Below are 14,821 nucleotides of genomic sequence, written 5' to 3'. Positions count from 1 at the left end.
CAAGGCCAGACTCCGGCTTGAACCCCGGGAGGCTATGTATGGCTGCCTCTGCCTATACCGGCCCCAACTGTGAAAGGCCACTGTTCTGTTCACAGTGAAAGGCAGTGATGGGCCGTCCTCAGAAGAGGGACCCCTTTGTCCCTCGCGCTGTGTATGTATGTGTGTGTGTACATGAGTGAGAGGGAGGGGAGAGAGAGGGGATGTTTGGTCCAAACTCTGAAGTCGTCTGTGTTGCAGCACACCAGGCCTATAAACCTCCCCTCATCTGGAGCTCTGTGTATTTAAATCAATGGTGTGTATGTGTGTGTGACCACAGGATTATCTACCTATTAGCATGCACACGTTGCTGAGATTAAATATGAGAGAGAAAACAAGATTCTTACCTGTTTGCTTTCTTGGGAAACCTGCAAGATAAAAGAAAAGGACAGTCAGTATCTTACGGAAATGACCGGACAGACTATTAAAGTGATGAAGTAAACAGAAGCTGAGCTGTTTATGCCTATAGTGGCTGAAAAACAAGACCCTGCTGAGGCTTCTGCCGAGACCCGTATAGTGGTAAACATGATAATCCTGATCCAACATCAGAGTTCTTCAGCTGCAGATTAAAGCCTTTTCCAGGTCAAATGTCCTCTTAGATCTCAGCTGTGTGTGTGCGTGTGTGTGTGTGTAGCAATCTAGCTCCTCACAGACATGATGACTTCACTGTAATAATCATATCCGAATCACATCCATGGCCTGTTTCCTTACAGACAGCCTTCCCTGAGACTGGTTACTGCCCATGAGTGATGAAGTGATGAATCATTTACAGATAAAGTCAACATTTAGAAAAGATGGAAGACTCTAATGTTAACGTAGATAACATTAGCTGCTAATTCAGCGATAATTTTGTAGGTGTTTGATGTTATCTGTAGGATGCAGGCTTATGAGCTAGCTCAGTGTTAAGACTGAAGTTCTTCCTCCTCGCTTTGACACGGCACTGGAAACTCTGAAAATAGTGCAAATTAGCATCTGTGGGAGGAAGCTTCTTACAAAACGTGACCCAGCTGGACCTGACAATTCTTACACAAGAATCAATTTCAGCTCAGTACTCCATGAAGGATAAATAAAGATACAAGCCACACTTTAAAACAGACAATATTCCCCTCTATGTTCTAGGTTTCGTGTAAGTCATTGAGGGACCTTAAGGAAGCAATTAAAGGGGAATATTAATCATACATTTTGTCTGTAATACACTTTTAAGTGAAAGGAAAATCTTCTGAGCACTCATGTAGTCTGTGTGGCCCTCAGCTCTACATTATTCCCAGTGGGGTTCGTACAGTCAGAATTAGCTACTGTACAATTCGGTGTATATGATGCATTTTCAATACATATTTTTCATCTAAAAAGTGGGCAGCGTCCTTTATACCGGAGCGACCAATATACCAGTATAAAATGCAGAGAGAGGCATGTAATTGTGTTAGGGTATTTTACCCAGATGATCATGCTATCTGGTTTTAAGTGGTGACTCCACATCTCCCCATTAAACCATTTCCTGGTCCAAGCAGCTACGTCTCATATTTACAATATGCTGCAGTGCTGTTTTCATCGCTGTTTTAAGCGAGGAAAACTAACTTGATTGTTGCTAACACTCGGACATGCACCGTCATGATCGCCATTGCAGCCGCCACCCTCACAACAATCAACGTTACCGTAGGCTTCCAGCTACCGCTGGCTACAGCACGGCTAGCTAGCAGGATTGCAAACTCGACCGGATGAAAACAGATGGAAGGCTGTAATTTCTGTGTTTTTAATGTTTAAACCAAAATATATTGAAGTAGTGTTGAAATCACATGTATATATTTAAAACGTTTTTATTAGTAAATAGCTATAGAAAACCCTTTTCCCTCTGGGATACCACCAAAACCAGACTGCCTCTTATATTCCAGTGCGACTTATACTCCGGATTTTACAGTTATTTTTTCAGCAGGCATATGGAGCCACGTTTTGCCATTCTTCTTCGTGTAGCATGAAAAACCACTTCAACAGGGTTAAAAGTTGTATTGTTGAATAATTATCATCAAGCCTAGATTTAGCCTTAGTGTCATTATCTTTTTATTATGATGAAGTGAAAGGGATTTAAGAGACCGATGTCTCAGCCAGGAAACACCCTACAAAAAAGAACCCTTTAAACCCATACCATATTGTCAAGCACACATCCCTCTGCTAGGCGGGACTACAGTTCAGTTGACAAAGTATGCTTTAGAAAAAGCATAAAGAAATATAAAGTAGACAAAGAACACTCTGAATTTCACTTGTAGTCTTTAAAATCTAAATGTTCACAGTCAAACACAAAGCAGAAGCACAAATAAATACACATCTCTAAACACCAGTCTTCCGTAATAGCGAGGTCTCGCGACTAACTAGCCCACATTAACTCTCTTTCTCCTGGCGACAGTGTGTCCCATTCAGAGCCATGCAGGGGCAGCTGAATGGCCCGTTTATGAAAAAGCCTCAGACTGTAATAAGTTCCAGAGCTTCCAGCAGGAAAAAAAACTAGCTTTAAGTAGCCCACTCCCTAAGAAACCTCTGAATTGGAGAGATGGAAAAGTCAGCACATAAACACACACACACTGAGCTGGGACATGTGTACGACGCACAAGCTCAGGGAGGCAGAAATGAGTAGGCAGATGTTGTTCTTGGTTGATCGTACAGGAACGAATGAAAACGTGACAGACACACCAAGTTCTGAGGGCTGCATGATGCATCAGGCCGTCTGTAATGCCAAAAGTGGACCTATGAATCATCAGTTCAGAAATAATGCTGTACATCTACTTCATGTTCTAACAGTGTTTTGTACTTGACAAAGCTGTTTAAGTAGAAGGAGAAAGGCATTTGATTTATGATTTTGTATACACAATGTAATGTCGACACCCCATATAACCATGCAACCGTGAAATGAACTGCCTGAGACAGTAAGGAGAGAGCATGGAGAAAGATGGCAGCAGTGGACAGAAATAAGAGGGACAGAGTAAAAACATGTCCAGAAACAACATTATAGACTCAATGAAGGATGTTTTCAAAAAGAGAAAACTGAACATTTTTGTCAATTTAAACCAAAAAGGTGTACAAATTCAGCAGATGGTTGCAGGTTGGGATTAATTATTTGGCATAAAAATACAAGTACACATAACGATAGGGTTTTCTGTGTGTCAAGTACCGTAAAATTCGGTGTATACAACGCACTTTTAATCCTTTCTTTCATGTGTAAGTGGGCTGCGTCATATGTAATGGTGCGACCAATATACCAGTATAAAATGGAGAGAGGTATTTTATTGTGTTACAGTATTTTACCCAGACAATGACGCTATAATATAGCTAAAGCTTCGTCACAGACATGATCATGATCGCCAGTGCAGCTGCTACCCTCACAACAATCAATGTTAACGTAGGCTGCTAGCTACCGCACCAGTAGTTAGCAGGATTGCACACTCGACATGGCGAAAACTTGAAATTTGAATGCGTTTTAAATGAAAATAAATTGACAAAATGTTGAAATAACTTTTTGAAGTTTTTATTAATCAATAGCTATATAAAACCTTTTTTTCCTCTGGGATACCCCCAAAAACAAACTGCATCTTATATTCAGGATTTTACGGTATATCAAAGATCCGGAAACTGCCGGGCTTTTGGTAAAAAAATGGACAACACTCAACATACCACTCCAGGGTTTGACAGACAAACAAATTAAAACAAGAGCTCTCTCTCTAGGGTCAACTTTCCGCCTGGGTGGACGAGAGTACCAATGTCAAATTGATTCCCGCACTAAACATGCCTAATTGAGTGTGAGAGAAAGAAATCGACAAAAACCCTGCAAAACAATTACCCACCAGCACGCCAGTGTTACAACGCAGCAGTAGTGAAAGTGAGACAGTCTGAAAAAGATTCAGAAACTTCCTAATTTTGGTCGGCAAAGAGAACATCTGAAATAGAAACTGTACCTCAGAGCGAGGGCTGGAAAAACGTATGCATGCGTTCAACATGTGACTCTGAACACAACTTCAAAGAGTCAGTAATTGCTTGTCAAATCAATCAATTGACTTCCTTCGAGGGAAACAGTCATGAAAGGTATGAAAATAAGTATCTTTGTAGCAATTAGATTGAATTAAAATCATTTATTATGTATCCCTTTGTCTGCTTATAAGTACATTATATACTGTATTCATAATTACACACAACAAATTTCTATTAGTTTTTCAACAGCAACTCTCCTCTGCAATGCTTTCTATGATTAATCAGATCAAAAGATGCTATGACCGAAATGACAGCTACTTTGATACGAAGTAAAACCACAAAGGGCAGTTACTTTAAATGTCGAAGCGTAGAACACATTTAAAGGCAGAACATATTTTGTAGAACATATTTAAAGGCACCTGACAAATACCACAAACTGAGAATCTACAACAAGAATCTACAGCAACTAACCTGAACATTAGCATCAGAGCTAAATGACAGCTAAAGTCTTAGGGGCCTTATTTAGGTGGTTGCAATGCAGATAAAAACACGTGCAAAGGGGCTCATAAATACACACTTACACTAGGCTTGTCAAAGGTGGCATGTTAAATCATGCTGATAACAGAAAAATAATCATTTCAATCCATTACATTTATCCTCTTATCCACTATATTGCACTCTCGAATTCCATAGATACCATAAGTTTGGAAAGCAATATTTTCCAATTGTTTATCTATGCTAACAGCGAGCAATTTAACCCCAACCCCAGATTTACAGTCCAAAATAAGTTAGTGTCATGCGGGCAGCTAAATGGCTAAAAAGGCTGCTTTTTGTCTAAGTTCAGGCTTGCAGCTGTAATAAGTCATACATATCTTCATGGCAGAATACTGTATGTTGTAGAGGCCTCTGTGAAATGAAATAGTGTAGCCGTGACAGCATAGTAGCCCTGTATTTTAATGGATACAGACTCTAGTTACTGCAATGCTGACTGGTCATTTAAAAGGAATTCACAACCAGGAATTTTCTCTTGAATTTCACCCTGACACACAGTCACAGCTCACATAACTTAACAGTATATCTCTGTTAAACTATGACAATGGCTCCACATTAGCAGTGGATTCTCTTTCCAGTAGACAACAGTAGTTTATTGTTCTATGCCCTGATGATACTTTATGCACTCGGTTATAAGAACAATAAACGACTTACGCAATAACTAAAATACTTGAGCTGAAAGGATCAGTCGATTGATCAGCTGATTTTCTGTGACTGTAAACTTGACAGCTGTTGGTAACGTGAGTTTGGGCTTTCAGTTTGCCATTTTTCACTATTTGTGATATGTAATAGACGTATGTGTATTTAAGTGTAAACTTTTTAGACTGGAGATTAAACTGTATGTAGATCAAGGAGAAACTAGAGTGGAAAAGCTACAGACAGCATTTAAAAATCAATTTCCCACAGCTCAGTCAATTCTTCAGATCCAGCTATAAAAGTCTCCAAGCGTTAGCGGGGACCTCTTCCTGGACGGGGCCATTAAACTCACAGGCAGTGAGAAAGGGAGAAAGAAGGCAGAGTCAGAACAGGGTGGGATGGGAGGGAGGGAGGGGCAGCACTGGAGCGGGCCTGGGCTTGAATGCTCCATTGAGGTTTGGTGTTTTGATGGAAAACTGTGGCAGAGCTGGGCCAACTGCAGCAACAGTGGCAGCAAGAAGAGAGAGGCCGGGACCAGAGCAGACCAAGAGCTCGGAGAGAGAAAAAGCAGTGAAGGAGGGAGGGACGAACGGCCCTGAGGGAGCAGGACTCTGACACACAGCCATTTCTGTGAAAGGATCTCCCAAACTGAAGAGGAAGGAAAACAGTGAACAATAAGGAACTGGACCAACTCGTGCAAGATTCACAGGAAGCACTTCAAGTTATTCTTGGTTCCTCTTTGAATCAGTAAAAGCAGATACAGTAATTCCACATTTTAAAATAGGCAACTAAAAAGCAGAAACTTCAAACTGACCATGAGAAAAACAGTTTGCAAGATGCATCTAAAGTACCTCAATTATAGTAGATGGACGCTTGCTTAATAAGTAAGCTTACTGCTGACTTCATCTTGTCAGAAAATGCTGCCGTTTTAAGTTGTGCTATTTGGTTTTTCAGCAGTAATCTGGAATCTCCTACCAGCAGAACACAGCAGCTTACTGCACAGGTACTGTTGGGACTGGGAGAGGTGGGGCCTGTCTGAAAACTAGGACAGGATTGGAGAGTTTTGGGAGGTGCCTTCAGGCTGCGAAGATCTGACTGAGGTGTGTTTCATTCCAGGTGGTGAAATACAACAGAAGCTAGCATGCTGCAAAACATGCATAAACATTAGATGACACTGGAAAACGTGGCAGAACTGAGGCGACAGTGTTTCTCAGCTGTGCTCTGTGCTGAGTCATGCCACTGGCCGGCCAAACACCCTATGGAACTGGCAACATCTCCTCTCTCTTCTCAGCCAGCCATTCATGCTGCCTCTGCTCTGTGCTTCTATCTAAATGGTGTAATGATACAGTCTCTTGAAAAGCCTGATTCATGCCTGCAGCCTGCCAATAGGAGAGCACACACACACACACAGTGCTTGTTATCTAATCTATATACCTGAGTCACACACTGTGGGTGCACGCTGCACACACAAATACACAGCCAGCATGACGTCACAGCTTTCCACTCCCTGCTACTGAAAAGGTAGTCTACACCCACACAGTGATAGTCCTGCTGTAAACCTCCTCCTGCATCACAGTCGGGTCTAATATCCAACACACTGATGTCAGATGTTTCTACTTGTGACCTTAGCGGTGTAGCCGTGTACCGTTGTGTTTATTGAGGTATGGATTTAAAGCAAGGCAGCATTAAGTGTCAGACAGGCTCAGAGAGAAAGAAAGAGGAAGAGAGAGAGAGGGAGGGAGAGGTGCGGTGTGTTAAGAGAGACAAGAGCAATAGCTCTGGAGCTCAAGCTACAGCCTCAGGGGGAAAACAGTGCCCTTTCTGCCCCAATAAACCTCATCAGGATTCCTGACATGAGGGCCGGGGGATAGACATTTCTTCACGCTATGCTGTCTGCTGTCCTCCAGCGCTGGGAAAGGAAAAGAGGTGGTTCCACGTGCTACACCATGCACACTGCTGCTGGTCATGAGCCCTTAAACACAACCTGGGAACTTCTTTAATCCTCAAACTGAGAACACTTACTGAAATCTAGCCAATGCATTATACTTCTTTTTAGATCCAGTTGCTGTTGGGGGAGTTGGTCCTGTTGAGCGATTAAGCTGTTAACTTTGAATGTATAGGGTTTGTCGAGGGGTCTTTCAGGGACACCGGGACGCCTTTGTGTATAATTTGGTATCCTGCAGTAATCTCAAACATGAATTAACGGCTGTTAGAAGCAGATTTACAGTGAAATTAAGCTGATGCAACTTGTAGCAAAAGCACATTACTAATACCTCATCCTCTCCAATGCTATAAAATGTTCCATCTGTTGCGCTAACCTCACTTAAAAGAGTCTAGCTTGTTGAATGCAGGATGATACTTAAAATATTACTGTGTGATTCATCACTAAATGAAAACATAATGACATTTACCCTTGCCTGCACTTTCTCTTCCTCTTTTTTTTTCTCCTTTTCTTGCTTTCTGCTATCAAAGCGATTTGATGTCATTCAGCAAACAGTCTTCCACGCAGCATGACTGCACGTCGGTGACAGACGCTGTGTTCTTGTAGAGAAAGAGGAGGGGTGCTTTAGTGCGTCTTGTCGCCCCTGAATCAGCAGAATGAGGCAGTGTAAGATAAATCACAGTGCAGCAGCAGGTTGCCGGTCTCTCTCTACAACACAGCCCCCCCGCAATACACAGAGACAGTGTTCAATTAGAGCATCCCCGTTCTGGGACCCCGAGGAACGGGAGTCTCAACATGCTACATAAATCACATCCAATCAGCTGCAGCAGACACGATGCTTTTAAACATTAACCATCTATTTCGTGGTTTATCAGACACAGACGTATGTGTGCACTTAGACAGAAACAGATAAATTGCCAGGATCAGATCTATTGTCCACTGTACAGTCTGCAGAATATAATTGCTTTACAAGTGCCACGCTTGGCTCGGAGGCGCTAGCCTAGTTCACTGCAACAAAACCCTTACATGGACATGTGAGGACATGACACTCGGGCAAGACGGCTCTCTCAGCCTTGTCCCCTTTTTCCTCCTTTGTAGTGATCCTGTCTTTTGTGGAGTGAAAGTAATGTTTGGGCCCTGAAGCTCTCTTGGTTAACAGGGAAGGATTGTAGAAGGTGTCCACAAGCATCAGCATCACGGGGCTGGGTGAGAGGCCCCCTAACTCCCCCCCAGCACTCAGTCAGAGCCCCCTGCTATAGCCCAGATTTCACCCACTTCTCCAACATCACCACCCCTGGGGCATCGCCTGATTCTTTTCCTCTCTGGCATCCCCCCTCGTTTTTCTATCTCAGCATCCATTTCTTTCCGTTTGGCACAGCTTGACTTGACTGAAGAAGAATTATCCCCTCTCTGTTGTCATCAACAATCCAAAAACACACAAAATGGGACATCCATTCCCACCTGTCCACTTGGCAAATTTGACAACAGTTAATACCCTTGTCCTTGGTGTCCTTGGGTCGTAATAAAAATGTGGTGACGATGATGATGATAGGAGGAATGGACGAATGGAAACGAAGAATTGAGTCAAATAAATGTGGTTGAGAGAGTGTGAAAAGAGTGAAATGAGACCTGACAACAATGAACGGAGTATGGTGAGAGTTGGTGTGTGCGTGCCAAAGTGACATCCAGGTGTGAGCAGAGTCTTCCTGAGGTCCTCATTTACATTCTATAAATAAACAGAACTAAGAATCTGGACAGCCAAATACACCTTTCAGCTAATAATTAAAAAACAGAGCTTTGGAGCTTGGCTCTTCAGAAACCCACGAGGTAAATCGAGACAATATTACAGCGGACAATCTAAATATGCCTGCCACAACAGAAATACGAGCATGTCATCAATAACAAAACCTATTACCGGAGAGCTTTGTTACATGCATAACTGTCAGCAGAATAGCTCCATGGTGGCACAAGGGGAAAGGATAACATTGTAGGATGATGTGGCATTTAATTAGTACAGGGCTTTTATACCATAATTCATGTTATTGAGAAGATGGGGTAAATGTTTCGGGTCTGAGAAAGAAAGAAAACAAGGCAACAGATGCAGGAAGAAGTGACCGATTGAAAAAGAGTAAGAATACCAAGAGTATAGTATCTGTATGAACTAGTTTCCGTTTTAGCTAGTGGCTTATGCCTGAATGTGTCTGGGACTGGTTGTAGTAACGGAAGATAAGGACAACATCTAGAGCAGATGTACTTGTTGATGCTTGATTATTGACAAAAACCCCCGACTCAATACAAAATTTGACACCAAGACTGTGGCACATAATGATAACAAACCGATGACGCAATCCAGTTTTCCACTAAACTGCCACTCATGATGTACGAATAGCCTAACACAGCACAATCAACTTGTGACAACTGACAACAATGTGCTGGCATCATCAAACATCAATCTGGGCTTCTTAGAGCTTAAATACATAAAAGTATAAGAAACAACTTTCCGTATAATGCAATATTGCCACAACCTCCAACATTAGCATGGAATTAAATCCAGACGTCTCCGACACAATCCGAACCAAATCTTACTATGTTATTCTTTAGGATTTATTGCACAGCTGTCGTGTTTGATTGCATAAGACCACACAGGTGTTTCTTTTATTCTGGTATTTTCCTCTACACTGCCACCATACTGCACCAAGGACCCTACACTGAAAATAATCTACCATGAGTTTAATTATATTGAGATCTTCTGTAAAAGCATTTTTCTGGGTTAAGTGACTACCTACAACAAGGTTTTTACACTTTAATACACTGGTGTTACAACTGGTGTTTCCTAGAGGCATGGTAAGAAGATAGGGAGGATAAAACATGATACAACCTGGAGCACGTTTTGATTTATTTTGCATTATTTTAAAAATCATGTAGGTCATGGTTGAGAGACGACCTTCGACACATTTCGAGCCAAGAATAACCCTAAAATATTACAAATGCATCATCCGATGATGTTGAAGCTGACACGAGCTTGCTGTGACCTAAAAAAAATTAGTGTGACTAAAATTTCAATGGAAAAGAAGGCCTAGAGGGTATCTTAACTAGGATAAGGTATGGTGAGAAATTATTTAGAGGATTTTGTCTCTGCCCCGACTTCAATGAGGGGGAGAAAGTGAATTCTTTCTCTGTCTTGAAACATCTTTGCCTTTTCCTACAGAAGTGGGATTGGCCGGATTACAGAGTATAAAGAATATATGGGCTGCAACTGTAGATAATTTTCATTATCAGTTAACCTCCCCATTGTTTTCTAATTAACATGAACATCTAAATGTCAAAGATCTCAAGGTGTGGTCTTCTTCGAACAGCTTTTATTGTTTGACCAACAGTTAAAAACTAAAAGATAGTATTTGGATTAATATAGTGTTGATACATTTATTCCAGAAGTCTTTTTTTTTTTAACCTGAAGTCAGGTTTTCCAATCTGCAATAGTTTTCCCTTAACCATTCAGTTGTAGGAAACATGTTAAATGTATTGACAGATACCATTATTCACTGCTGCCTGCTGAGTTGGCATGTGCACATCTTATCAGAGCCTTAAATGACTTCTGGATTCTCGTAGTGCACAGTTCAGAGCAGCTGACACAGCTTCCTCGGCATCAGTGCTGACTAAATGGAGTAAAGGCGTACTGCATTATCAGGGAGGGATGCCAAATACAGGAGACGCATACAAGCAGACCGAGCTGTCAGAAGTACTTATGAGAACATCTATCAGGAGGAACCTAATTTCACTGCAGTCAGGAAAATATCATATTCAATGTTGTTATTGTCACTTAGTGTGGACATTACTTTATTAGTCCATTCACATTTTATTAATGACAATTTTAATATTGACTAACCCTTTAATTTATCAACTCGTTCAAATACAGAGCTTTTGCTAAATTACAGACTGTTGAACTTGTTGCTTTTCTCTGTTTTATCATATTTCAACTGAAAGGGCCTTTTGACATTATAATTGTCACTTTATTCACCCAGTCAATAACATAATCAACCATAACGTTAAAATCTCTCTTAATGACAATACTGTTCGGTTATTTGCCTAGCCAGAGCGATAACTCGACCCTTCCCCTTCAGGGTAACAATGAAGACATACTCTAAGCAGCCTCCCTGCATGTACCTGACCTACACTGACAGACCTGCACAGACGCATACAGCGGACAGACAGTTTTGCTCCCACTGAAAGCTATTGTTTACTATTAGTGATGTCACCAGCACCACTTCCCGGGAGGGCCTCAGGGAGGGGGGTGGGGGGGTGGGAAAAAAAACGTGGAGATCAGCAGAACTCTATGACAAAGAGCTAACGGCACACTAAACTGACCCATCGGCTGGCGGCCCAACCCCAATAGATGTTGGATGCATGCTCCCACCGTAGCCAACAGAGCAAAACAAAATGCACACAACACAACACAGAGTGGAGGGAGAGAAAGCAAGGGAGGGGGAATGTAGATGGGCTGAAGGAGGGAGGGAGGGAGAGACTCACAACACAGTTAATCAATGAAGACATTATCGTCAACCACTATGGAAAACATCCTCAAATACTGCTGCTGTCCATTCAGATATCAGGCCAAAAGTACAAGGCCAGTTGCTTGCAGACTGTTGTCACATTATTTAGCTTTTTTTGCTAATGGCCTGCTTCCAGTTCTATTGGTTGAGAAACCATAATGACTTGTTGGACACAGAGCTTGTTATAACCAAAACACGTCACCCTGAATATATCAAACCACATACTTTGACTAAAGGGAAGATGAAGAGACACCAAGTACGTGTAGCGTAAGAAATGCTGTGTGATATAAGACATACTGCACATACTAACAGCAATGTTGGTTCTTCATGGCATCAAGTGCAGTTTAAATACTAATACCGGTTTAATATTACTGATAAAAGCAAACAAAGATGTGATGCTAACTATTCTAGTGTTTTCGATAGTGCCATGCAATGTGTTTTGGTAATTCTGTTTCAAACGACACATAATAAAGAGCACCACAATAGCAGTTGGTGCCAGCCACTGTTGCCATCATCGCAGTGGGGGAGGGGGGTCATGTAAAATGGGGTTGGGCTTTAGCCTCTAGCTCATGCCCTAGCCCATGAGGATATTTCAGATCCCAACCTGTGCAGTAAAGCTTCCATCTGCTCTGAATCCACCGACCACATTCCACTGTATTGGCCTGCTCTGCTTGCAGGTATGTGGGATTCAGGTGGGACGGCACATGACGTAATGCAACAGCTTCACTTCTCTGTTTCAGTGCCAGAGTACATCAAACTGAGAATAGAAACCTCTTTATTCTCCAGGTACGAAAACAAAGTGGAATTCATGCTTATAATGATGCAATAACAGAAGAGTGGATTAGGATGGGACAGACTGATCCTTCTCCACTATTTAGTTTGCTCTTCAGGCTATGACACTCTATTTAGGCAGCTGGTGTTAGCAACAGTCTCCAGTCTCTTTGAGTTTAACTTAACAGATGCCTCATAAGGTGATTACTCGACGACACTAAGGTTTTACCTAAATCCAGAGATTGTTTTAATAGGTGTAGGAGAAGGTAAGCTTTAACGGCTTAGAGGTAATAGTGATGTTGAAAGGTGTGCAGGGATCATAGGGTGGCTGTTCCCTGGCACACACAGACAGTGGCAGTGGCCTTCTCACTTCATGGACAAGTAGTACTTTACTGTCTGCAGAAGACTCCATTACCCATGCTGAGATCAGCAGAGTTTCCATAAAGATCTGATGTCCTTCCTTAGTAATTAGATTGTATAACCCAGTTATTACTGAGCACATCACCACAAAGAAGTGCTTTACTTGAACCATGTCGAACATGTTTTCATCAAACACTGGCTTCAGTTTCAGATTCATATCATCATAATCAAATCAAGAAACTTCAACAAAATATTATGTTGCATTAGTGTAAAGATGTTGTGCATATTTGGTGCAGACAGTGCATTGACAGAATATAAAGGCTGTTGTATACTGTACCTGTCAGTGAAGCTGGACTGTGTGTCACTCATTGGGCTTCCGGTTCTAGATTTGCAGCAAATTATATCCGATTAACATTTTCCAGAGTGTGATGAGGCGATTTACTGGCGCGTCCTTCTCTGGCATTCGTCTGAAGTAGGCAAGGATTTAGAGAATGGTGTTGTTGAGCATAAATTAATGGTAGGACTCCGCTGGCACGTCCAAACACTACAGGGAACAAAATACTGCTTAAATGCTATCTGTTAACCTTAAACTCTTTTTCAAAATGAAACAGCAGTGAGGAATTTATCAGTGCAGACCATAAAAATTAATCGGGGCCTCTGTCGTATTAGCTGTGCAGTCAGATGATATCCTACCCCGGTAATGAACAATATTTTGGCAACAATAATAAATACACTGCGCCAGCTGGCACAAGTTGTCGTGCATGTATGAACTCCTCGTATGAATCCTTTGCATTCACATCCCAGTTTTCCGCCGATATGAAATGTGTAAACAAGCTGTATTCCGATGTAATAGACACCTTGGCCCAGCGATGTAGTCCGTCTGCCACCACCCCTGCTCGGCTGAATGGCCTCGGATCCTAAATGATCTTTGAAGATGCTGGAAATTCCTCCAGTCCCATTTGGTATTCCCTGCTCCCAGAAATGCCTGTCTGTGGCTGTGGGGACGACTCTCCCGTGACCATGAGAATCGCTCAATACCGAGTTTAAACGAACCGTGTTACACACCAGCAGCTAATGTTATACCGACGGTAGATACAAAAACAAAACTGGTTAGATGGTCGACTAAAAAGCCCGTTGATATCTTTTTTATATCCTTTCTCACGCGCAGGCTGTCTGTTGAGTCTCGCGAGCTACCAGCTAACAAACAGATGAGCTCTTTCAGCAGAAAACTTCGTGTGCTCTTGTTTCGACTGCAAACTAAGCAAACTCCCGTTCACAACAATGAGCCGGCCAACGACCCAAATATATATATAAACACGGCATGAATGTTGACTTGCTTGCGATATGTCTCCGTATTATGTCCTTCAAAAAGTCTCCTTGAGGAAAGAAAATCCAGTGAACTCGGTTAGCACGGCGCTCCGCTCCTTGACTCCATGTTTCCAGAATTCAGTCGTTTCTCGGCAGAATTCCCGTGGATGCAGCAGGCTAGCTCTGCGGCCAGCTAACGGGACAGAAAGTAACACCACTCCTCTGTAAACAACGACAAAAAACCGTTGAGACGCGTTAAAACTTCTCGCTAACATCAAACGCTGCTTTTTCCAACGCGGGGCGTTTTTTGTACAAGACTATAACTTGCGGAAAGGTAGCAAAAATCCCACTTTCTGCCGCTAGCAACGCCCTAGCCAGCTAGCTGTTGGAGTCCACCAGCGCTTCACTAACCACTTCCGCCGGGAGATGGAAAACTCATTCTGTTTCAGCATAATGCTGGGAACACTGCTGCAGATAATACGACAATATTTATAAATATAACATTATACTACCACTGATACTACTATGTGTTATAGTATTATAATGTTATTTTTTGAGTAGCCTTTTTAATTTATCCGTACAAATATGAATATATAAAAGGTTATGAAATAAAAGAGCCCAACACTTTTCAAACTATCAATCAGTTAATTGAAAAAAGGGACTGTATTGACAACTAAATTATATTTTTAGCATTTTTAATTCAAACAAACAA

At 41.9% G+C, this 14,821-nt stretch overlaps 1 protein-coding gene across 3 annotated transcripts in view; it reads right to left on the bottom strand.

Annotated features, from left to right (window-relative positions):
* arhgef12a (Rho guanine nucleotide exchange factor (GEF) 12a) overlaps positions 1 to 14,471 on the bottom strand; it is a 36,676-nt gene extending 22,205 nt beyond the window's left edge. For 2 of the 3 annotated variants that reach the window (XM_069668294.1, XM_069668295.1), the window contains exons 1-2: positions 13,139 to 14,471; positions 384 to 404 (exon numbers count right to left, since the gene is read on the bottom strand). In XM_069668294.1, the coding sequence (XP_069524395.1) occupies positions 384 to 404; positions 13,139 to 13,170 (53 nt within the window). In that variant the 5' untranslated portion in view covers positions 13,171 to 14,471. The remainder of the gene's footprint in view (positions 1 to 383; positions 405 to 13,138) is intronic. The other variant, XM_069668293.1, reaches the window with a different exon arrangement.
* Between the last annotated feature and the right edge of the window lie 350 nt (positions 14,472 to 14,821).

Source organism: Semicossyphus pulcher, unplaced genomic scaffold (genome assembly GCF_022749685.1).
Source record: "Semicossyphus pulcher isolate SPU_LCO1_2020_fin unplaced genomic scaffold, fSemPul1.0.p SCAF_19, whole genome shotgun sequence".
In the NCBI taxonomy this organism is placed as follows: Eukaryota; Metazoa; Chordata; class Actinopteri; order Labriformes; family Labridae; genus Semicossyphus; species Semicossyphus pulcher.
Note: the sequence above shows the minus strand (reverse complement) of the source record. Positions and strands in the feature narration are given on the sequence as shown.